Source organism: Haliaeetus albicilla, chromosome 2, assembly GCF_947461875.1.
Source record: "Haliaeetus albicilla chromosome 2, bHalAlb1.1, whole genome shotgun sequence".
Classification (NCBI taxonomy): Eukaryota; Metazoa; Chordata; class Aves; order Accipitriformes; family Accipitridae; genus Haliaeetus; species Haliaeetus albicilla.
In genome coordinates, this window is record NC_091484.1 from 76182386 (window position 1) to 76205316 (window position 22931).

Genomic DNA, 22931 nt, shown 5'->3' on the forward strand with positions numbered 1-22931 from the left:
AAGGAGGTCAACGAGCTTTCTTGTTCAGCACCTCAAATACCAGTCAAGTCCTCTCCTGTACAAATCAGTCACTTTCCAAAGCCCTTATTTAAAAAAATGCCTTTTGTTCACAAGAAGTTTATGCATTTCACATTTAGAAAATCTTCATGCATTTCACTTTCTCCTTTAACATACAATGAAATGTTCTGCATTTTTACAAAAAAACACAGGAATGTTAACTAGACAAATAAAGGCAATTCTAAACAGCATATAAAACATCAGACTTAAGTGCAATTACGTTCTCCCAGTACAAAGCAGAGAACAAGGGGAGTCAACAAACTGCAGCACATACATAATTGTGTGCAATTATACAAGCAATACATAACTTCTTCTAATTATTTTGCATTGGTAACAGACTCTGTTGTATTCCAAATTCTGTACCAAAAAATGTCAGCCAACTCCAGGTGCCTTTTAAAAGCCAGATCTACTCTACTCATTGTGCATTACTCACTGTGGAAAATAATGGTATTTACAGACATCACAATGTTCAAAGACTATGTTACAAAGTCTTTCCAGACCTCACATTTGCTGGATTGCTGGAACTGTCACTCACATTACTGACAGTATTTCCCTTAGCCCCTAACCAGAATAAAGTTTCTAGATCACATATATTCAGTACCTAGTAGTGCTGAACCAGCCAAATTAAATGCTATGTTACCCCAGCTGCTTGCTATGTGAGCAGTCGGTGAGCTCAGTGTCTGCCATGATTGTCACCAACTGGGATCCTAAAATCTGGGATGGCAATATTTGTGAGTTTGATGACTAATTAAACCAGAAGCCTATAAGGCTGTAAGAAACAGGGGCTACAATAGTGACCTGTGGGGGAGGACATCACAAACTACCGTGTGTCAGGCAAAATAACTTCCAGGCTGCCCTAAGTCAAATGAAACAACAGTGGAAAAACCCAATGTGTGCCAAAACTTAATCGAATCAGAGAAGTACTTGAGCTTAAATATATTTAATGGAACATCTGGAACTGCTTAGGGAACTCTCAAGGGGAAAGAATACACCACGCCAGATCACGTATGCGCCCGAGAGTACTCCAGCCTATGGCTGACACCATGCTGGAGCAGGAACCACTATGCTTATTGCCTCAAACTCCCACATTGCCCATCTATTCATGAGGGGAATTTTTATGGACTCCATGTATCATTTAGTGAAAATAAAGGAATATGAGACTGGGAAAGGGGAAGATAGAAGTGTTTATCTAATTATTTTCTCTCTCTCTCTTTTTTTTTTTTTAAATCAGGGCTGAAATCATGGTCAAGGAGTGGTGGACAACTAACTGGCTCAAGTAAAACCCCCCAGGAGACTGCTTCTCCTGCAACACTGTTTCTCAAACCTGAGGAGCACTGGCCATGCAGCGCTCCAAACTCTGTTCTCTGATCAAACTGGACTGTAGAGCACACCATGAGTAGTGGTGACACAAGATACTACACTGGTAACATTAGAATGACTCAGCTTGTCTTGCTGTTGCAGGGAAACATCTTGGCATTATCACTACTAACTACCATGATCTGAATATGCAGTTACGGAGATCCATAAGGCTGTGGCTACTGTACTCCAGACTTGGCAGTAAGTTTGGAGAAACACAGTAAAAATAGTCTAGCCAATGCTTTTAAGTAATTCTTTTTAGTTAATACAGCATTTGGGAACAGGACTCCCCAACATCTAGACTATCTGTCTATAAATAGTTCATTTTCCAGATAGGTCTGCCCTGCTTGGGCGAAGCCGGACTGCACCCTTGCTGGTGATGTCACCATTGCTTACCTGTGATGTGGTAACCCTTGACACGCAGCTCACCTTCCTCTGCAGAGCGGATCTGCTCTTGCTGCTCTCTGACCTTGGGAAAATGGATAACATCATCAGAGGCTTCTAATTAAATGTTCTCCCAACTATGCTCATGCTGAGCATGAGATATGCATCCCCAGCAGTTGCCCTCCAACTCCTATCACTGCTGATCAAGAGGAACCCAAAAGACAGAGTGAGGGCTTGACAGCCAGTGTCCCTCGTCTCTCCATGTTGCACAGAAGTGATCTTGCCCAGACCACTTGAACATACAGAGTTTGGTGCTTCTGAGTATGTGGGTAGCAAGGTTACTAGCAGAAAAAGTATGTAAAGCAAGAAAGATTTTGCGTAGTAAAAAAATCCTCTTCCATAGGATTTCACATTGAATTTTCTTACATTAATTTTCTACAGAAATAGCACATCCCCTTTCCCACTGCCTGGTGCAACCTTATTCAGCTGAGGAACCCCATGACCCCAGGGGTTCTTGCCTTGAGCTGCAGGGAGGTGGAGCATGTCATTGGCACCTAATTTTGCAGTGGGGCTATGTTGAGAGATCTGCCACATGCCAATGCAGCAAATGCTTTAGACCTAACTGAGCCTGCTGAGTACTTCTTAATACATGTGGATACTGGAGAGATGCTGTCCCACGTGCTCAACAACTACCCAGTCCCTGTAACAGTTATGATCACTGTATACTATAACCACTGTAGTGGACACACTAAGAATGAGACACTTTGCATAGATTAGTTAGGTAAAACTCATAAAATCAGTATTATAAGAACGTTGTTACAGAAAGTCTGTTTCAGAAGCCCACCATTCTTTGGCATAGCTTAATAGTAAACCTTCCCCAGCTCTGTAATGCAGTTTCCCAATTTCTTTCTGTTTGTATCTCATTTGAGATTGCTTTCTGTGTCCTGGTGAGACCTTGCGTCACAGCACACGTGAATACCCACTTTTAGGAGCACCCCAAGAGTTACTTCAGGGAAAATCAATCCCTGCATCACCACCCCAGGTAATCTCTTTGTCAGGTTATAATCAACTTACTTTTACTAGTAAGCGTTAAATGAAACCCTGAGAACACTGTCACTGCAATGGACAGTAACAGCAACAACCAGAGGGTGCCAGTGTCACCCTCCCTGTACCGAAGTCGGTGGCTGCATGGACGAGAGCTTTTCTCGGTTCTGCAATACCGACCTACGGGCGCCAGAGGGCATTCCTGGCACTTATATTTCACTTTGGGAAAATTAACTCCCAAGAGCTGTTACCTCTTTTGGAAGGAAACTGAGGTACCAAAAGCTGGCTACAGGTAAACAGTGCTGGACTTCTTGTAAATGCGTAACAGCATCCATCTTTCCTAAGAGAAATGGAGAGTAAAAGACTGTAAGACATTCAGAAGGAAAAGCTCTTAAGGTCTGAGCTTTGTCACTGTATTTTATTACACTACCTTTGTATTTCACTATCTGTACCTAGATTTTTCCCCTACACGCTACCCAGACTTTTCATATAACGTTCTCCACAGGCCTCCTGCAGCTTCCCACTGCACTACCACCTGCAGGGCTTCCTTCTGCAGTCTGTTACTCTCATCTGATCAATACTGGTTTCCTACCCCCCAACCCCAGGAATTGGGGAGGGAGTTCTTCCTGCTCTATAAAACCAGGTCCATGTGGAATCAGCAGAGAACGTGTAATTTCAAGTAGCTGAAAATACTTTGTGCAATGTCTTTAAACAGTGCTACACGCTTCACAGCCAGAGCTGTGCTGCAGTCACTGAGCGGTGATCACATTACACTATCCCCATTCCTTCAGACATTTCAGTGATTAGTGTATCGCATTTACATGGCAAGGTGTTGGTAGCAGGAGAGTGGAGAGTGGCTGCAGAGGTGGCCTCTGTGAGAAGAGATCAGGGGCTGCCCCCATGCTGGACAGTGCTGGTTCCAGACGGCTCCATAATGGGCTGACTGGAGGACGCAGCTGAGCCCATCAGCGAAGCCAGTGGTGCCTCTGTGAAAGCGTATTTAAGAAAGGGAAAACTGTTGTGCAGCAGAGCGTGAAGGATAAGGAAAAAAAGGGTGAGAAACAACCCTCCAGACACCAAGGTCAGCAAAGAAGGAAGGGTAGGAGGTGCTCCAGGCACCAGAGTAGAGGTTCCCTTGCAGCCCATGGAGGAGACCACAATGAAGCAGGCATTCCCTGCAGTCCATGGAGAGGACCATGCCAGACCACATATCCACACTGCAGCCCGTGGAGAACCCCATGCCAGGGCAGGGGAAAGGTGTGAAGAGGAAGGAGTGGCAGAGAGAAGCTGTTATGGATTGACTGCAATCCCCATTCCCCATCCCCCCGTGTCACTCAGCGGAAAGGACTTAGAAGAGTCAGGAATGAAGGAGTGAAGTTGAGCCTGGGAAGAATGAGGGGTGGAGGGAATGTTTTCACTTTTGTTTCTCACCATCATACTCTATTTTTTAAATTGAAAATAAATTAATTTCCCCAAGTTGAATCTGTTTTGTCCATGATGGCAGTTTGGTATGTGATCTCCCTGTCTTTAGACCCACGGGATAGCACCTTTACTGCTAAACTGTTGTTATCAAAATCATGTTCCACTTTCATTTTGGAATACAGTTTCCTGGAATGAAAGGAGTGACAGGGGCACCTATATCATAGCAAGCATTATTTAGCATGTTGCATCATGTTCTAGGACAACGTAAAATGCCAGCAAGTTAATGCATGGCAGACAGCTGGTATTGACAACCACAACAGTCAGGCCCTTTGCATGTCCGATTAACTGAATTGTTGGCAAATTACCTCCCGATATCCTGAAGGCATGTGATAGCTCATTTCCAGCACAAGGCAATCTTCTTTTCCCCAGATGTCCCCAAAAGACATATGGAGAAACTAACCAAAACTTTTGCAAAATACTGTTTCCTCCAGCTCTCCAAGAGCCTGTCAGAGTCCAATACCTTCTGACCAGGTTCTTTTAGATATTCCACATGTAAAGGGTATAATGTTTAATGTCAAATTTACTTATATGAATATATTTGACATTACATGGGATTTCTGATCTAGCAGTGTGATATAAAGCATCACACCACAATACAAATGTAAGTTACACTTAGCAAAATATAGCAATTGCAGTATGCAGTTCAATCACAATACCAGTATGATCCCCATTACTAGTCTCTATAATATGTTCATTGTTACGACGCTGGGCATCCCTGGTAACTGGGAAGAAATATGTGGGCTGAAGCCAGGTCAAGCCCGTTGCTCTCTTCAGAATGCTTTTGCTAGATGTTTAGCTTTTACACCGTGTTGGGCTGAGCCATGCACACACTCCCCCTATGGTGGTCTGGCTAACTCAAAAGACATGCACACTCAGGGAGAAACATTTACACCACCAGTTGATCCACTCAACTGTTGATAGCTGTTTATATGAAACAAAGTCCACCCTCTAGTTCTCTTTGTGTTGAGATAAAGTCTGTTTCTTTGCATTATCCTCTGAGCTTCATAGGCACATCACCCTTGTCCATCTGCACTGACCATTCTTCCACTGTAGGGTTTTATTCAGTGAGCCACGTTCCACCCTTTGTCAGTCAGAGTCGACATACGCGCGTGGCAGACTTAAGGCTGAGATTTCAGCCAATACCCTACCAAGTAAAATTATACAAAAACCAGCTACTTATTCTTGTGGGTACACCATTTGATACATCTGGACACAAAGCTAACCCATAAGTAAGCAAAACACCAGGTCTGGAAGAGGCTAAAAATAGCTCACCTGACTGGACGGATACAGGATTTCAAGAAAAGAGAAGCAGGTAAGAGGGGGGAGGAGAACTGTGCTGTATGCAAAGCAGCAGCCTGAAGCAGAGATCTACTATGCAACAAATTATGGGCCAGCCAAGAGCTTATGGGTCAGAACCAAAAGGAAGGTCAACAAAAGAGTCATTGCTGTGGGGATCTGCCAGAGTCTGTTCCATCGAGAAGAAATGATCACTTCTTCAGAGAACTGGAAGAAGCTTCACCGTCACCAGGTCCTGCGTCTCATGGAGGACTTTAAGCACCTCAACACCTCATGGAAGAGATACGTGGCCTGGCACAACCAACCAAGAGACTTCTGGAGTGTCTTGACAATAATGCTTTGAAGTTGTGCTGGATAGACGAGTTGATGAAGAGGGGTGCTCTGCTTGATCTGCTACACATGCATATGGAAAAACTGGTGGGTGATGTGAAGGTCAAATGCAAAGTCCTGCAGTAAGAATGAAAAACCCACTCAAAAATACAGCCTAACTGTTGGTTACGCAAGGAAGCAACTTTGCAGAAAAGGATCTTGGGGAGCAGGCAGACAAGCTGAAAACGAGTCAGTAGGATGCACTTACAGCAAAGGCACCTAGTAAAAGCAAAAATGGCCCTCTGTGAAGCACTCCTGAGGTTGCATATGGAATACCCTGGTTTATTTTTCTTCCCTCACTACTCAGTTTAAGAGAATGATGAATGAATTTGACCAAGTACAGCAAGGTACCAGTAAGGCAATTAAGGGGCTGCAGCACACAAGATGCAAGGAGCAACTGAGAGGGCAGTGTCTGCTCAGCCTAAAGAGAAAAAGACCAGGTGAGAGTCTAGATGCTATATAGAACTATTGAATGTGGGTTAAAGAAAAGACAGAGCCATACTCGCCTCACAGGGCACAACAGTTAAAGGGGTAAGATGAAACAGTCAGAAGCTGTAGCAAGGGAAATTTTAACTACCTAAGGAAAATAGTTTACCCACCCAAGAGTGGTCAGTTATTGGAAGAGGTTGCCTAGGCAGCGGAATCTCTGTACTGGGAGAATACCCTGCTTTGAGCAGGGTACTCTGTTATATGACCTCTCCAACCTAAATCAGATCCCCGAGCTCAAAGCATTGCTCACCACAATCCCTCCGGTTAGCATATTGCATCACTGGCTAGCATAGGTGCAATCTGAAAAGGAAGATTCAGTTGATGAATGCTCCCACCCTAGACATCGCCAGTATGAGAGATTAAGGTCAATTTAGCAGCTGCATTTTTTGTTTGTTTTGTACAAGAGTGCAATTTGACTAAAGAAACATATATGGTTAAAAGCTGCATTACCACAAGAGTTAATAGATTGCAAATAAGTATGTATGCTTCTTAACAACAAAACAAAACAAAACATCCAGAAAACTGTCCCCTCTCTTAGATTTGAACAGCCCTTTCTCCAATTTTATTATTTAAAGCAATTACCGAGATGCTTGCTGCAGTGTTACACCATGAGCCCTTTCAATTTTAGGTCTCTCCCTGGCTTCCTTCCCAGGGGGAGGAGTTCTCCCTCCTTCCGATGACACGGTCTCCACAGCAACATCCCTCCAGCAACCGGACTGCCCACAGCCCCGCCGCTGCCATCCACCCGCTGCTGCTTCAGGACCGCAGCGGTTAAAAGCCGCACCGAGGAGCTGCGATGCCGGCAGACTTGAATGATTTGTTAGATGGAGTAAAGAATACGCCCCCTAAGCACACTTTGGGCTAAAAAATGGACAACTCCTTTGTGGAAGAAGTGGCTGCATCACTGGTGAGAGAATTTCTCAGTAGAAAGGTAACTCGTCTCGATTTTCTCCCGCTAGTACAAATGAGAATGACACATTAAAAATGTTAAGTGCTAAAAGATTAAGGAATACTGGGAGGGGGGACTTCTTCTAGCCCTAGAGCAGCTAGACCTGAACCGTAACAAGCCTGTTGGGTAAGTATCTGCACTACATTTCCCACAATGCCTTTTTATTCCTGATTATGGACGCCAGCTTCCTCCTCGTTTGAGAAAGCCTGATTCTTAGCCACACGCGCCTGCAGAACCCAAGATTCTTCTTCTTTTCAGCAGTTTCTTCTTTTTTTTTCTCATTAATTACCTATCTTGCTGTTGTCCTTGTGTTTACAAAAGGCATATAAAACTTCCCAGGACATTTAAAAAAAAAAAAAAGGCAAAAGGTAGTGGTTCTAGAGAAACTGGTAATTTTTTTTTTGTAATTTTTTTTTTTTTCCCTGGTTTTCAGTAATAGCTTGGCAGACAGCAGATTTATCTGGGGGAAAGGGGACAGGGAGAAGGGGGGGTAAGAGGCCACTGTACTTTTCACAAAGTTAATGCTGTAAAGGAAACCTTGGACTATACATAGGTGTGTGGAGTGTGGGATTGAGCAGAAGAAAAGGCACCTTCACATTTCCAGGTGAAAGTACCTACCACCTTGTATTTATGTTAAATCCTAAGGAAATACTGCTGATGTCCAGCCCAGTCGGTCCTTCAGTGTCAGGAATGAGTTAGCTTGTATCAGAAATTAAACAGCCACTGTCTTAAGTGCTACACAGACCTCAATTTTCTTCCTCTGTTTTGCATCAAGTCTCCAAATGCACATTTTCAATGTTTGTGAACAAAGTTGAAACATTTGCCAGCAGAATTTCAGATGCAGAATTCATTATTTGCCATTTACTGCCAGAAGTATGAGAGGCTCGATTCTGTCAGCTCAACTGATTGCAAAGATTTTTCAAATGAAAGACATTTACATTTCTGAGTTGGATATCTTTAAAGGTAAAATTGAATAAAAGCATAAAAAGAAATGGAAAGTCCTGCTGGTAAAACAGACCATACAGCTTACCATAGTAACTTATACCTGAATTGCCACATCTATTTCATACTATATATTCTTGAGTCAAAACAAGGGGCACTGATAATCCTTTGTGCTTCTGCACAAGTGTTCCCCTGCATCCCCCAAATCTTTAATACACATCAGAGCCAACTGTGGTAACGATCCTTTATTTATCACAACTTGCCCAGTTCCCTAAATCTGAGCCAGACAATCCATCTGCGGAAAAATAAATCCTTTCTTGTAACAATAACCCTTCATAGAAGGAATCAGGACTTTCTCTCTCAAAATGGTGGTCTGGTGTTGTACCACTTAAATTAGTTTGGGATCTGACTCTGACATTTCACAAGCAATCAGTCTCTCCCTCCAGAAAGTGAGATGCCCATACATTTTGTCTCTGAAGCGCCCATGTATGCAGACTACAGATTCACAGTAGTTGAGGAAGTCTGAAGACCCCAAACCAGCTGATGCCATGGAGATCTGACTGATTTCCAACCTGAGACTGACCGGAGTAACTTCAACTCATGATAAAGGTTCTGAAACCTGTTCTGAACCCACCAAGAGATAGCATACACCTGATATTCAGACTCTGTAATTACCCATGTCAGAATCACATATATGAAAAGCTGTATCACATCTTGATGGAAAAAGTAAACTCAGTATTTCTGGAACTATTTGAACCAGAAGCCCAGGTATTAGCAGGGGCCTCATACAGACCAGTCAGTCTTATGAAGCTATTCAGCAGCTGAAGTCACCTGAATGGAGGTCTTTTTTTTTCACGTTCGGTAATTTCCATCTCACAGACAACATAGCCACCTTAATTATTTTCACATCTGTGGGCTGTAATAATGCAAAACTGTACCATTAAAGTACAGGTTCTAAAGGTTAGCTTGTTAATAATTACTGCCATCCAGAAGTTTCATATTACATCCAACAAAGTCAAGAATAAAAGATTTAGTAAGTTGTACTGTCTCAAGTACTCTAAAATCTGACACTTTTCCTTTGCAGGGTTTGAAGAAAACCATCACTACCATGGACCGAGAGCTTCCACGTTCTGCACTTAGCATCAATAACAGGAATGAACTTCGAAATGTCCTACATCTGCACTCCTTGTACAAACAGAACAAGGTAAGGAAACAGATCGTGTTCCCCAAAATGTGGTATCAGATACCATGAAACTGGGCCAACCAGATCAAGACTGTAGCGTATGTCCAAACTGGAGAGAACTCAAGCTTGTGTCTGGTACTGCGTTGCTGCAGACACACTGACAGTTCTCTGAGGAATGGAGAGCTTAACATTTAGGTGAGATTGCAGCTCATGGGACGAAGCTGAGAACCTGGCAGTTCATGAACCCTTGTTACAAACTGCAACATCCAATAAACCAGGAGCAGTTACTCACTTTAACACCTTTTCCATCATTAGGGCTAGATTATTCAATTTTGGAAGTACCCATACATGCCCATTTCTATTTGCAACTTTTTGTAAGACCTGGCAGATAAAATTACACTTCTAGCATTTACTATTCTTTGAAATGCAATATAGACAGCAATATTTGATGACAGGGACATCAATGGATAATTTCCACTTCCAGTTCACTCATGACTTAAGGCACCATGATGCTTTTGGTAAGCCGCATGATGCTAATCCTGTATTAAGTCACTTCAAAAAATCTCCCAGTGTAGTTGCATCACTAAAGCAGACATTGTAGCATTTTCTACTTAAGCCTTAAACATCTGTGGTGTTTTTAATTTAATTTTATTTTTTTTAAACAAAATACTCATGTACACAGGACACTTTTCCAGAGTACTCTTGAGAAACAGTGTAATAAGAGGGGTGGGGTGTTGCCCTATAATTACCAGTTATCCCAAGCACAAGAGAGTTCTATAGTCTATGCTTCTCACCAAGTTCTGATAAAATAAACCCCAAATACTGAAGTCAGGTACTAAAACCACTTGCAGTTCATTCTACATTCTTCTGACATTCACCAGGTAACATTAGGAAAGGTGTATTCTAGCACAGCTACCATACTGTGCAATGTTTAGGTACAATGAGAATAAGGAATGGCTGTAACAGGTTGCTTTTTCTGTATCACCCTTACTTCATTTAACACAGCAACACCTTGAAGCTCTTGACATTCTCTAGCTGACATTTTCCAGTTTCCTGGATTGTTTGTAGAGTCACATCTGGGATACACCCATAAGCAGCTAACTCTAGAATGTAGTTAGTATGTTCAGCTACTGCACAGTGTAAAAAGAATATCCTATTTTAGGCTGCAGCAAGATGAACAAAGAGTTTCAATAGTCACTAAGAACTTTTTCTTTTTGGATAGGCCAAGGAGAACCCACTGAAAACTCTTCTTGAAATTATTACTAATTACTTCCTTGAGCACCGTGGGACTTCCAGAAGCATCAGTTCAAGTTCTGCTCTGTCAGTTCCTCAAAGTAAGAGCTCAACATCTCATCCACCTGACTTCTTGGATGAAGATCATGTGTGTGGGAGTGCCACTGTGCTTGATGAAAGCAAAACTCAAGCCTACAGGTACAGTTTTATTTTTCTCTTTGGCCTGTCTAGTAACTTTTTTTAAATTAAATAACGGAAATAGCATTAAAAGTATTATCATTTATACCTTCAGCTACACTACCTTTTATTAGTTATCCTAGTAACACATAGCTTAAATTTCCAATTATTAAAATCTCCTATGCAAGCCACTCTTCAAAAATATTGTTCCCTACCAATTGATAATCTCAATTACATCTTTCAGTCACTGAAACACATAGAAATCTGAGCTTTTATGCGTTGTAAATTGGAAATACTCAAATTGAAGCAGTCTGATGAGAAACTAACCACATGCACTGAAACTACACATATATTCATGCCTTACATGTCAAAACCAAGGTCTATTATCTTAAATTCAATATTGTTACTAACAGTATAGGTTATTTCCATCTTGCAAAATACCTGAAAACAGCATGTAACCAAGTCTTTCAATTGCATTTATTACTGCCTCAAGGTGGAGTTAACAGCCCCAACTGTGCTTCAGTACAGAACTTTTAAAATGGGCACAAAGGAGTCATTCACCTTCCCAGCCTTGACTCTCAGGGAATTAATCTGATTTTATTCCTCATCCTGAACACAGCATGCTCCAAGTAGCTAAGCCTGAGCATCAGTGCTTGCAAAACCCCAGCAACTCCTTCCTTATAGGGGAAGAAAGCCAAGATTTTGAGTTGATGCTACCAGCTGAGAAGTGACACTTGAAAAGGAGGCAGTGCAAAAGAAGAATTAGCTGCTTCTCTTTTTCAGCTACAGAAGCTTCTAGCACGTTGTCAGTGATCTTCTCTCCCTCTGTCTGATACTATCACACCTCATGCTACCTCAGACCTTGTACCTGCCTCATTGTCTCCCCTTGCCCTAGACACTGCAAGTTGCTCCACTCCCCCTGCGAGCCTCTCCAGTGCCTGCACACCTTTCTTACTACAGCAATAAGCTTCCTCCTACAGAGGGATACACTAACACCCCCGTCTGACAGCGCACAGGAGCACCCAGAGAGTTACCAGACCGCTCTACCCATCCTCCCCATCCCCAACAAAATGGCGACGCCCCCCCCCCCCGCCCGCAGCTACCTCTAGCCCGCTGTGCGCATGCGTATTGGCAGCCGAGCGCTTCCCTCCCGCGAGGCGGGGGGGGGGGACGGCAAAGTGAGTGCTCGGCTGCTGGCCCAGAGTGGCCCTTCACTGCTCAGGAAGTGGTGCGTTGTGGGGCCGCTCTGCTTTACACTGGAGGGTTCTCTATGGTTCTAATCCTCCGCTGGCGGGACAGACATGCGCAGTGTTGTTATTGAGTCGTTCCCTCCCCCCCCCCACCACACATACATCTGCACACACATAAACGCTCATTATCCACAGATACATGAACGCACAAATTCAAAGAGGCAAAGTAAAGCCCCACAGGCAGAAGCAACATGTGTCGGCGACCAGAGAGCGGGGGGATGGTGTGGTGTTGTGAGGAAGGGCCCCTCGCCAACATGGCACGGGCACCATCCCTCAAAGGTTGAAGTATTCCCCTTCGCTGTCTCAGCCAGTGAGGCGGGGGGGAGCCAAAAATGGTAGATTAAAGGCAAATTGGAAAGCAAAAACCAGAAATGCCCAACCTTTTGTGTGTACGAGCTTGGAAACGTTACCCAACCACACACTGAAAGCTGCCAGCTCTGGAGAGGGCAAAATCCTGTGTTGATGGGCAGGTTTCCATCTAAATCCTGTGTGATTTTGTACCAATTTTCATGCCTTTGTATGCACCAACCCCACCAGTTACGCCTTCCTGAGGTGGGGGAGGCCGAAGTTGGCTGCAGGTGCAAGGAAGGAAAAATGGGCCAAGTGGGTGTGACAGGGGAATGTGGGTTTCAGGGCCTGTCCTGATACAAACCAGTATTTGTAACTGATTTTTCTTTTGAAACCAGCTGCGAATCTGACCCTCAGACACAGGTAGGCGTTCCTGGATGTGTGGCTCCATTTTTCCCCTGGATCAGGTCTTGTCCCAGCCGTGCGGTTCGGCTGCGTTTCCACAGCAGGGCCGCAGGAGGAGGCTGCAAAGCTGCCATAACAAGGACTAACGTGGGCAGGTTGCCACTTTGGTTCAGCCACGTCCTATTTCAGACCACAAAATGAACCGGTGAGAGAAACACCATGGCAAAGCGCAGCTCTGTGATCCTCCTAGCCATTTCCATCCCCTCTGGCCAAGGAAAAATCAGGCATTACCAAGTCAACCAGCTAGTGCCTGAAATTAGCTTTAATTTCAACTACCTGGATAATTTTTAACAATGCTTTCAGGAGTGGAGAGTATAATTAGACAGGTACTCTTCACTGGTTCCTTATTAAAGGGCCTTCTTTCTTTTTAACTTACCTCTTGAAGTTTTTTTTAATGTCTGTAACTGTTAAAACAGTCTCTAAGCTGACACACTGTGCCCTTTGGCAATGAGGGGTTACATGGTCCCAGGTCAGGAGTAACAGTCCTCAGATTTCCTAATGCTACCAGAGACTGATCATGTTCCCTTCAGTTTACATACGCAGCCTGTCTTCACAACAAGAGACACGCTACTTCAAAAACCAATTTTTAACTGGTTAAATAAAAGGAATGTTTTTGTGATACGAGATGCTTCAACTCAAGGAATTGCTTTACTATGAAATAGGATGGACAAAAACATCCTAGAGTGAAAAACAAGTTCATGGACAGTTGTCATAAAGGCAGCTATCATTTTCAGGTTACACAGAATATGAATTTATCAGCTGACACAAAAGAGGTCTCAGTGAAGTGGGAACTACTCAATAAAAGTACTTATATTTAACAGTGATGTAATATTATGCAGACAGTGAAACAGATCCTGATGAAGAAAATTGGGACTTGTCATGATCTCTTACAGGCTCAAATGATGATATTTTTTTTTTTAGTAAGAACATGATTTGTTAAAAGATATTTTTAAGGAAGAAATTCATATTGTGTTGTACAAACGGAGTCACAGATCCAGGTGAGTCTCACTTGCATTTCAGAAAAGCTTGTTTATAGCATTATATATGTGTGGGAAAACAGATGCAAACAGTGAACTACACCTTGTGTTGCTTCCTGGAGGACTAGGCTGAAGAATATGGAAGATGTCAAATGACAGCAGTGTAGCAGCCTGTTATCAAGGAAAAGCCCAAATACAAAAATACCTTTCTTTTTGAACTAAAGTAAGTGTTCTACATTTGAGCAAAGAGTGAAAGGGATCAGTAGAGTCAGTCTAAGTTATCTGATAGCAGAGGATGTTAGCAAAAGTGTTAACAAATTTTCAATCTGCCAACCAAGCAGATGAAGAAGGAATGGGAACTGCTGGTGGTAGCTTAGGACCTGTTTGGTATGATATATATAGTTTGCTTTCTGTTATGATATGGTGCATATCAAAATAAGTAAGCATAAGATTAAAGTGTTACACATATTATAACCAATTGTGACACATAATAATGATACTGAAATAATGTCCTGAAGAACTACATATAGATGTTTAAGTGAAAAGCAGCAGTGAGTACTATTGCTAGATAAGTAACTTAATTTGACAGCACTGCTTTAATTAGCCAAGCAAACGTTTTCATTGATTTCATTGTGCATTTTTTTGCTGTTTGAAGTTTTGCCTTTTTCTTCCTCATAGATATGATGTTGAGAATCCACTAGATAAAATCCTTCCATCCAGAAAACATCAGCACAAAAGTGAAAAATGCCACACAGGGACAATACACAACAGCCACTTACCCTCTGATGGGGATAAGAAGTTAAAAGATAGTCAAGAAGATTTAAAAGCAGCAATGATTTCTGAGGAGCTGAAATCCAACATGAAGGAGAAGCCAAGGCCCAGGTCTGGTCTCATTGTCAGAGGAATGATGGCTGGACCAGTAGCAAGTTCACCAGAGGTGATTTCCAACACTTACAAAATATTTGGCTTGGCCATGGATTTTATATCTAACCTTCTGCGATAAAGTCATTTGCAAATAATGTGAAAATGACTTCTGCATGCTAATCCATTAAATCTGCAGTCTGAAAATATGTGGTAAGTTAGGGAAGTGGTTCTGGTTAATTCAGAAATTCAAACTGTTTCAGATATCACCACTACCTGTAACTACCCCCTGCATGTCTGTGATCTTAGGTTGCAGAATTGCTTTATAAATCTTTTCCATTCTTGATATCTCTTGACAGATGGGATTTTCCATTTTCCTAGGAAAATTGCTTTTTCATCTTAGCAGTATCTACAGCTTTCAAAGTTTTCTTAGCCATGGGTATCTGTTTAACTCAGGTTTTTCCCAAACCCTATATTTAATCAGTAGCAGTTTGGAACTGAAAAGTACTTTCGGTTAGAAATATGTTTCTAAAGTGGTCAGTCAGACCATATTCCATCAGTAAGTATTTTCAAAACACAGTTCTAAAATTCTTGCCTCTTTTTTTTTCCCTCTTGCTGCTTTTATATAGACAGGAACTTCTCCTGTGTAAAATTAAACTTGTAATAATGAGAAATTGAAATATTTTAAGCATACCATTTAGATAATACTGAAGAGAATATGGAAGTTAAATGAATTAGTTGGATTTTTCTGAATATCTCTGATTGGAAATAGAAACTAGATACCTGTAGTGGGCAGTCTTTCTTAGTTTCCTGAGTTGGGTACAACCCCAGAATTAAGCTTTTAGGAGGTATTTTGTTGACGTTCTTGGGTAAAAGAAAACAGTTTTTAATGGTATATAGCATCTTTAATACTGTTCAAATTTTAAGTGAAAATGTATGTCTGTCATATATTATCATTTTTTTTAATCTGATTTACTATATAACCTGATTCCTAATAACAAACAAATTACTTAGCTCAGAAATTAGCGACAGAGCTTTCCTTTTCTCTTCATGTTTATTTAAAGATGCTCAAATTTTAATCTATGGTTTTAATGGCACTTACTTCTAGGACCTGCAGAAAAGGAGGCTTCCAAAACGATCCAGTAGCATAAGCAGCACAGCACAGTTCAAGGGTGAAGAACATGAAGAAAATGAGCTGAGTGTCCCAAGCACTGATCTTCAAGAAAGCAAAGGATCTTCAACACAAGTAAGTAAGGAGTTTGCATCAAAGACTATGTCAAGCTCACACACAAGTTCAGCCTCTGAAAAACTAAGAAACATCCCCAAAGATACAGATGACTCTTTTGCCAAACTGCTGTCTGAAAGAGAGAGGACCAAGACAGAAGAAAGAAAATCAGTTCCAAGCTTTGGTACAGACAGAAGTGAAAAAAGCCTTAAAGTGAGCGGCCCTCACAGACATTCAGGGGCTGGAAGAGAGAAGAGAGAAAGATCCCTCAAGAAAAATGAGAGTCGGTTGTCAGGCCACAGGTAAGAATATTTGTAAGAATATTATACTAAAACATTGAGGAAATCTGATGGAGGACTAGGAGTGACTGAGATATGCCTTCTGATTTCATTGAGGGGAAGAAGCTGGAAGAGGTGAAGATACTGAAAGGTGGAGAAATTTTAAGATTTAACTTACTAACTTTTGACATCCCAAACCACTGAAGACTCCTTTCTTGGTCAGTGGAGAGAACCTAGAGGTGCTGGTTTCTCTTTACTGCTTCAAAAGGGAGCTAGTTACAGGTTCAGACTTAGACCATTTAGACATCTAAGCAGTACAAGTGACTCCCACCTGTGAAGGTCATCTACAGTGTTCCACGGAGATGTTGCTTGCTCCTTAGGAAATAGTGTTGATTACCTCTAAATATTGCAGTAGTACATCCAGAAAACCTCAGAGGATAAAATTAAGGAATACCAGCCAAGTGTACACATACGTCCACATGGTTCAGTGCACTGCTGTGTTGAGATACTGAAGCCATGCCCAAGCAGGCTGGTTTAGCTACCAGTACAGTGCTGTACCATGCAGAGACACTGTGCTGTGTCTTTGAAGCAGGACAGCCCGTGTCATTGCAGTATTTAGACTAAGCCCAGTTAGCGTCCTCATGATGCTGCAGCCACACAGCTCCTGTGTCTCAAAGTATTTTATTCAAAAGTTAGCTCAGATTTTTTTTTTATTGTGCTGCATTGCTTCACATTGATAGAAAAGGTTTAGAAGAGCCTGCTTCTGTGACCTCCAAATATGTATTTTTGGCCTTTCTTTGTCTTATATTCTTAATTGATTTGTTCTGGTTTGTTTTGTGGTGGTTTTTTTTTCTGTGCAGAATTTGAGAAGAGTGGGAGGCATGGGATTTTATTTATTCGGGGGTTGCTAAAGCAGTAGGGCCCAGACTGCCACATCTCAAAGCTTGCTTTGTAGTGGGGCTGTGACTTGGGTTGGGTTTTGAAATGCTTCAGGTTGAGTCATCCATCAGAGTTTAACCAGTCTGGAATTCTGAACTGCTGAAGATGCTCTAGGTTTGAGCAGTGCAATGCAACTGTGCCCTGTCTGTGCATGTATAAAATCTGCATAATAAAAACTGCTGCCTCATTATCTAGCACTTCCTGTCAGCAGCTCTTCAACAACTTTAAGCAGGGGGTGATTATCACTCTGCCCATACTACAGATGGGAAAACTGAAGCAGGTAGAGAAACCTGCATGCTACACGTCACACAGCAGGTCAATAATATAGTCATACATAGGGCTCTGGCACCCTGAGTGTTGGTCTTGTGGTGCGCTCCCAGTGCTAGAAGTGAGTGTGTGTTATTGGCAGAAATATTTTCAAGTTTGTATCACCTACTGCTCCACAAACTAAGGCACATGCCATTACCCTTTCTGCAGGCCATAAAGTAGTATTTTTGTTTTACTAAATTTAACACCATCGAGGTTTGTTGCTTTTTTTTAAGTGCTGAAAATCCTCATTAATATGCTAAAACTGCAATCACAGATTTTTTTAAAATTATTATTACTATTTTGTTTTCATGTTTAATTTCTTATAAATCTTGAGATGCAGTGTGTTAAGGCCCTGTTGAGATCATGAGGAAGCAATGATATATTAGGTTTCTCCACACTTACGGTATGGGCTGTGGGAGTTCACAAACTGGGGATCTACTGGAGCTGCACATGGTCCAGGAGTGGCACTTGCTTCCTGTCTGGAACCAAAAAGTGACTGAAAATAGCCACCAGCATTATGCAGTTACTTATCTGTGTTAGCTAACTTCATTTGTAAAAGATTATTGAGTAACGGGCCAAAGTACTACAGTCTTAAGTCTTAAAACCCACAAGAGGTCAGTTCTCCATTATGTAATGTACTAGAAAGCCGAGCTATGTCAGATAATGGCTGAACCCAGGTAATACAAGTCCACCTGTTGCTGAACTGGAACTCGTTGGTGCCTGCAGATCCACCTTTGATATTTTGGTTCCAGAAGGATTTATTAGGCCTTTCATGACTCCGTGTGGATGCAGAGAGCCAGCTCGTAAGTCACTGTGGAAGCAAAAGCAACAGGGTCTGACTCCATACAACTCTTGTTTCATATAGCTTGACAGATTGTGTAAGGTAGTGCTAACCCATCACATGAACAGGTTGCCCAGAGAGGTTGTGGATGCCCCATCCCTAGCAGTGTTCAAGGCCAGGTTGGATGGGGCTTTGGGCAACCTGGTCTAGTGGAAGGTGTCCCTGCCCATGGCAGGGGGTTGGAACTAGATGGTCTTTAAGGTCCCTGCCAACCCAAAGCAGTCTATGATTCTATGATCCTTTCCAGTTTCAGGATGGTTTATTACTTCACGCTCAGCATTAATTGAGGTAGACAATACAGCTTCAGCAGGCTTTTGACAGCTCCCCAACAAAGCTGAGAAGAGTAAGCGTATTCCTGGTATCTGATAATCAGTGAATATATAGTACATTATTTATGAGTGTCAAAGGCATATTGGACTGGTTAAAATTCTTTGGGAAGACTGCGTCTGACCAAGAAATGTCTTGTGCTAACTTCACTCAGCTGTAGTTGGACGTGCTGACACTTCCCAACCTTATGCAGTAATTGTGGAGGAAGTAGAAACGTAGAAGCTGGACTGAACAAGGACTGCCCCAGTGCACCATTTTGTGCAACGTACTGTGGTCCAGTGCTCCATTGCTGTAGTAAGTGGTTTGAAATAGATTTCTTCCTGCAGAGGACTGGATTGGTTTCAGCGAGAACAGAAGAGGGAGCTATTTCCTAAGCAGAGTCCATGTGATAATCTGTTTCCAAAGAAAACAGGGACATTCCTGCCAGATGATTTGAGTTAAAGCCAGTAAAGCATTTGAATTCATGCTGAGCTCTGAGCTCCTGAAAACTCACACTGAAATCAGCAGGACTGCTGATACTCCTGAAGTTAAATGAAAGTAACAGAGAGTGGAAGTGAGACTACAGATAAACATCAACCATTACAATATAAGGCCTGGCTCTTGCAAGACTTTTATATCCCCTTGGCCAAATCCTGCAGTGTTTGAGAGCCTTTCAACATTTGGCCAGAGTGCTTGAGCATTTTGAGGCACTTGAGGCATGAAAAATTACAATGTAGGAGTGGATATTTGTCTGGATTCTCTTGCATTCTCTGTTACTGCTACCTGATGCTCCTGACATAAATGCTAATCTAAGTATTTAGATAAGTAGTTGAAAATCTCTGTAGGATTAACCACAGCTAGTTCATTCACAGGCATCTGCAATTCTGGTTTTGTTTCCCATAGAAAACTAAAGACATACAAATCTTATTTTTCCTTCCATTTGCTGCACTTTTTCATTCTCTCTTCTCATATGCAAAAAATGCTTTTGTTGCATACAGGCTACAGGCATCCATTGTCTACCTGTGAGGAAAAAATCAAGCAAAACCACTGCCATGCTTCAAAAGACAAGCTGAATGTTATCGAATAAATGCTTACAAACTGAGTGGGCAGAAATACCTAGCTATAAAAATATCTTGGGGAAATACAGATCCACAGTATTTTGACTCACACATTTTAATGAAAGAAATGATCATGCTTTTTTTTCATTAACTATCTAATTCTTAGCTACTGCATGAAGTGTGTGCAGCAGGGTAACTGTGTCAAGAGGCCAGATTTGTGACTTGCTACTTCAATCTTATAATATCAACATGAAGTTAGACCTCCAAGTACCATATTTCACAAAAAAAAGTTTGTCCTCAGTAAGAAATGGAGCTTCTGTCTTTGTCCAAATAGGTACTATTTGCTATCTTGACAGTGAGGAGGCATTTGGATTTCTGTGATGACCCAAATTAAATGCTTACCTGTAAAGAGAGCTGTGTAATTCAAGAGTGAGCAGTAAGTTTTCCAAAATGACAGACCAACACACCTACCACAGATAGGAAAAAAAAATGCAAATTCATTTATTTGCATTGCTATTGCTGCAATTCCTTGTTTCTTTTTAGAAAAATGGAATCAAGTTAGTGAATCAATCAAATGGAGACTAATGATACAGATGTAGTCTTTGCTTGTTTGTTGAACTATTGCTGAGACCATCTGCTTTCAAATTCAGGTAACTCTAGTGATGGTTTAAAAGGCCAGTGCTTAACTGCAGTTATTACCTAATTGCTCATAACTGTAATAAAATACTGACTTTTAATAGAAAATCGCTTGTTGTGTTTTCGGTATACTCCAGACTTAATGTTGATCCCCTTGCAGACATACTGTCATTACATAGTGAGGGCACTTCATTCCTTTAATCACAGAAAGATAGACGTGAAGAACAATTTGTTCACCTGCAGCTTCATTTATTTACGTAGTTCCTGGTAATACAGTGTCTGAATTCTTCCCCAGAAAAGGGAGAATAATGATTGCAAAGAATTAGAACAAAAGGATTATCTTCTTCCTTGTATTACAGGGGGAACAGAAATTTTTGTTCTCTTGGGTCAATGATAGCTCTTTATGACATGATTGTATTCTTTTCTATGTCACTAGGAGTTATTCCATAAAGAAAGTATAATATGCTGTAGAGTTTACAAACCTACTCAGATGTAATTGTGAATGCAATCGATATGCCTTTTTTTTTTTTTAATTCCTTTACTTTTAATTAATCCAGAAAAAAAAGCAATATATAGGTGGCAGCAAATCTTCGTGTATCCTCAGCTGTAAGCAAACAGCAGCTAATTTAGTTTCTCCATCACAGAATCATAGAATACCAGGTTGGAAGGGGCCTCAAGGATCATCTGGTCCAACCTTTCTTGGCAAAAGCACAGTGTAGACAAGATGGCCCAGCACCCTGTCCAGCTGAATCTTAAAAGTGTCCAGTGTTGGGGAATCCACCACTTCCCTGGGGAGATTATTCCAATGGCTGATTGTTCTCATTGTGAAAAATCTTCCTCTTGTGTCCAGTTGGAATCTCCCCAGGCATAACTTGTATCCATTACCCCTGGTCTTTTCCATGTGACTCCTTGTAAAAAGGGAGTCTCCATCTTCTTCATAGCCACCCTTCAAATACTGGAACATGGTGATAAGGTCTCCCCTAAGCCTTCTTTTCTCAAGGCTGAACAAACCCCATTCTGTCAGCCTTTCCTCCTATGGCAGGCTTCCCAATCCTTTGGTCATCTTTGTGGCCCTTCTCTGGACCCTCTTCAGCCTGTCCACAGCTTTTTTGTATAGCGGGGACCAGAACTGAGCACAGCATTCCAGGTGTGGCCTGACAAGCGCTGAGTAGAGTGCCGTAATGACTTCTTTATCTCTGCTGGTGACACCCTTGTTGATGCAACCCGGCAGCCTGTTGGCTTGCTTTGTCGCAGCAGCACACCGTTCGCTCATATTGCACTTGTTGTCCACCAGGACCCCCAGCTCCCCTTCCAGCCGGGTAGATCCCAGCCTGTGCTGCACTCCTGGGGTAAGTTTTCCCAGGGGCAGGACCTTACAGTTGTCTTTGTTGAACTTCTTAAGATTCTTGTTAGCCTACTCTTGCAGCCTGTCCAGGTCTTCCTGCAGGGTGCCTCTCCCTTCCAAAGTGTCCACTTCCCCACTCAGTTTGGTTTCATTGGTAAACTTCATCGGGGTACACTTGATCCCATCATCCAGATCACTTACGAAGATATTAAGCAGCGTTGGGCCCAATATCAATCCCTGGGGGACCCCGCTTGTGACAGGTTGCCAGTTTGAAAAGGAGCTATTTACCACCACCCTCTGGGTGAGGCATTGTGTTTTGTTTGTTGTGCCATATATGTTGTGGTGTTGGTAATGGTAACTGTGCTGGTCGCTGGAATCTGTAGGTACAGGAGATTATTATAAGGACAGTATTTCAATCTGAGTTTTAAACTTACTTTTCTCAGGAGTTGGTTTTCTGACTTTTCATATTCCATGGCTTTAGCTTTTAATAGTTTAGATAAAATGCTTCAGTGGCCACAGTACATTTCTTTTCTGCCTAAACTACATAATAGTAGTGCAATCATAAATATATGAAGTAAATAAGGAAAGGTAAAGGTTTGCTTTGACAGAGAAATCATGCAGCAGAAGTAATTAACAGTGAATCAGTTCGTGATATTTTCCTATGTGACTTTATCATGCAAAGGTAGATTGTTGATGAGTTTTCTGATTGTATAAACTGATACAATGTATACAGCACTCCTAATATTTTACTGTAGAACCTTCCATTTTAAGAAAATGAAAAATGTTTCTCCAAGAACATATGGAGACAAATACATAATCTAGTATTTGTATATCGATATCAAACTACACACACACACTTGTATACAGAATTATGTCAGTAATTCCTCCATACTCCTTCATAGAAATTTCATTTAACTTAACAAGTTAAAAATGACATTTATGTCTCAGTGCCACTTCAGTGGAGAATTTGAAACCTCATCTATCCTTTCAGGTCATTTTGATGCTGCTGTTTATAGTTCATTCTCAAAGGAGTATTTCTCACTGTTCTCCTTTTTGCTGAGTGCTCGTTCCTCTCAGTAGTGTCAGTTTTGTGAAAGGCACAAGCAAAATGTGGAGGACTCACTACTTTTTAATTTTTTTATTTTGAGATTTTCAAGTGAATAAAAAATAATGTTAAAAAATACACAATTCA

The 22931-nt window shown here is 41.7% G+C and overlaps 1 protein-coding gene across 3 annotated transcripts in view; it reads left to right on the top strand.

The window, feature by feature from the left end:
- Window positions 1-7167: 7167 nt before the first annotated feature.
- The window catches only part of MINDY4 (MINDY lysine 48 deubiquitinase 4), an 81748-nt gene continuing 65984 nt past the window's right edge, over window positions 7168-22931 (top strand). For 2 of the 3 annotated variants that reach the window (XM_069778302.1, XM_069778304.1), the window contains exons 1-5: window positions 7168-7408; window positions 9453-9572; window positions 10774-10982; window positions 14620-14878; window positions 15911-16329. In XM_069778302.1, coding sequence (XP_069634403.1) covers window positions 7346-7408; window positions 9453-9572; window positions 10774-10982; window positions 14620-14878; window positions 15911-16329 — 1070 coding nt within the window. In that variant the 5' untranslated portion in view covers window positions 7168-7345. The remainder of the gene's footprint in view (window positions 7409-9452; window positions 9573-10773; window positions 10983-14619; window positions 14879-15910; window positions 16330-22931) is intronic. The other variant, XM_069778303.1, reaches the window with a different exon arrangement.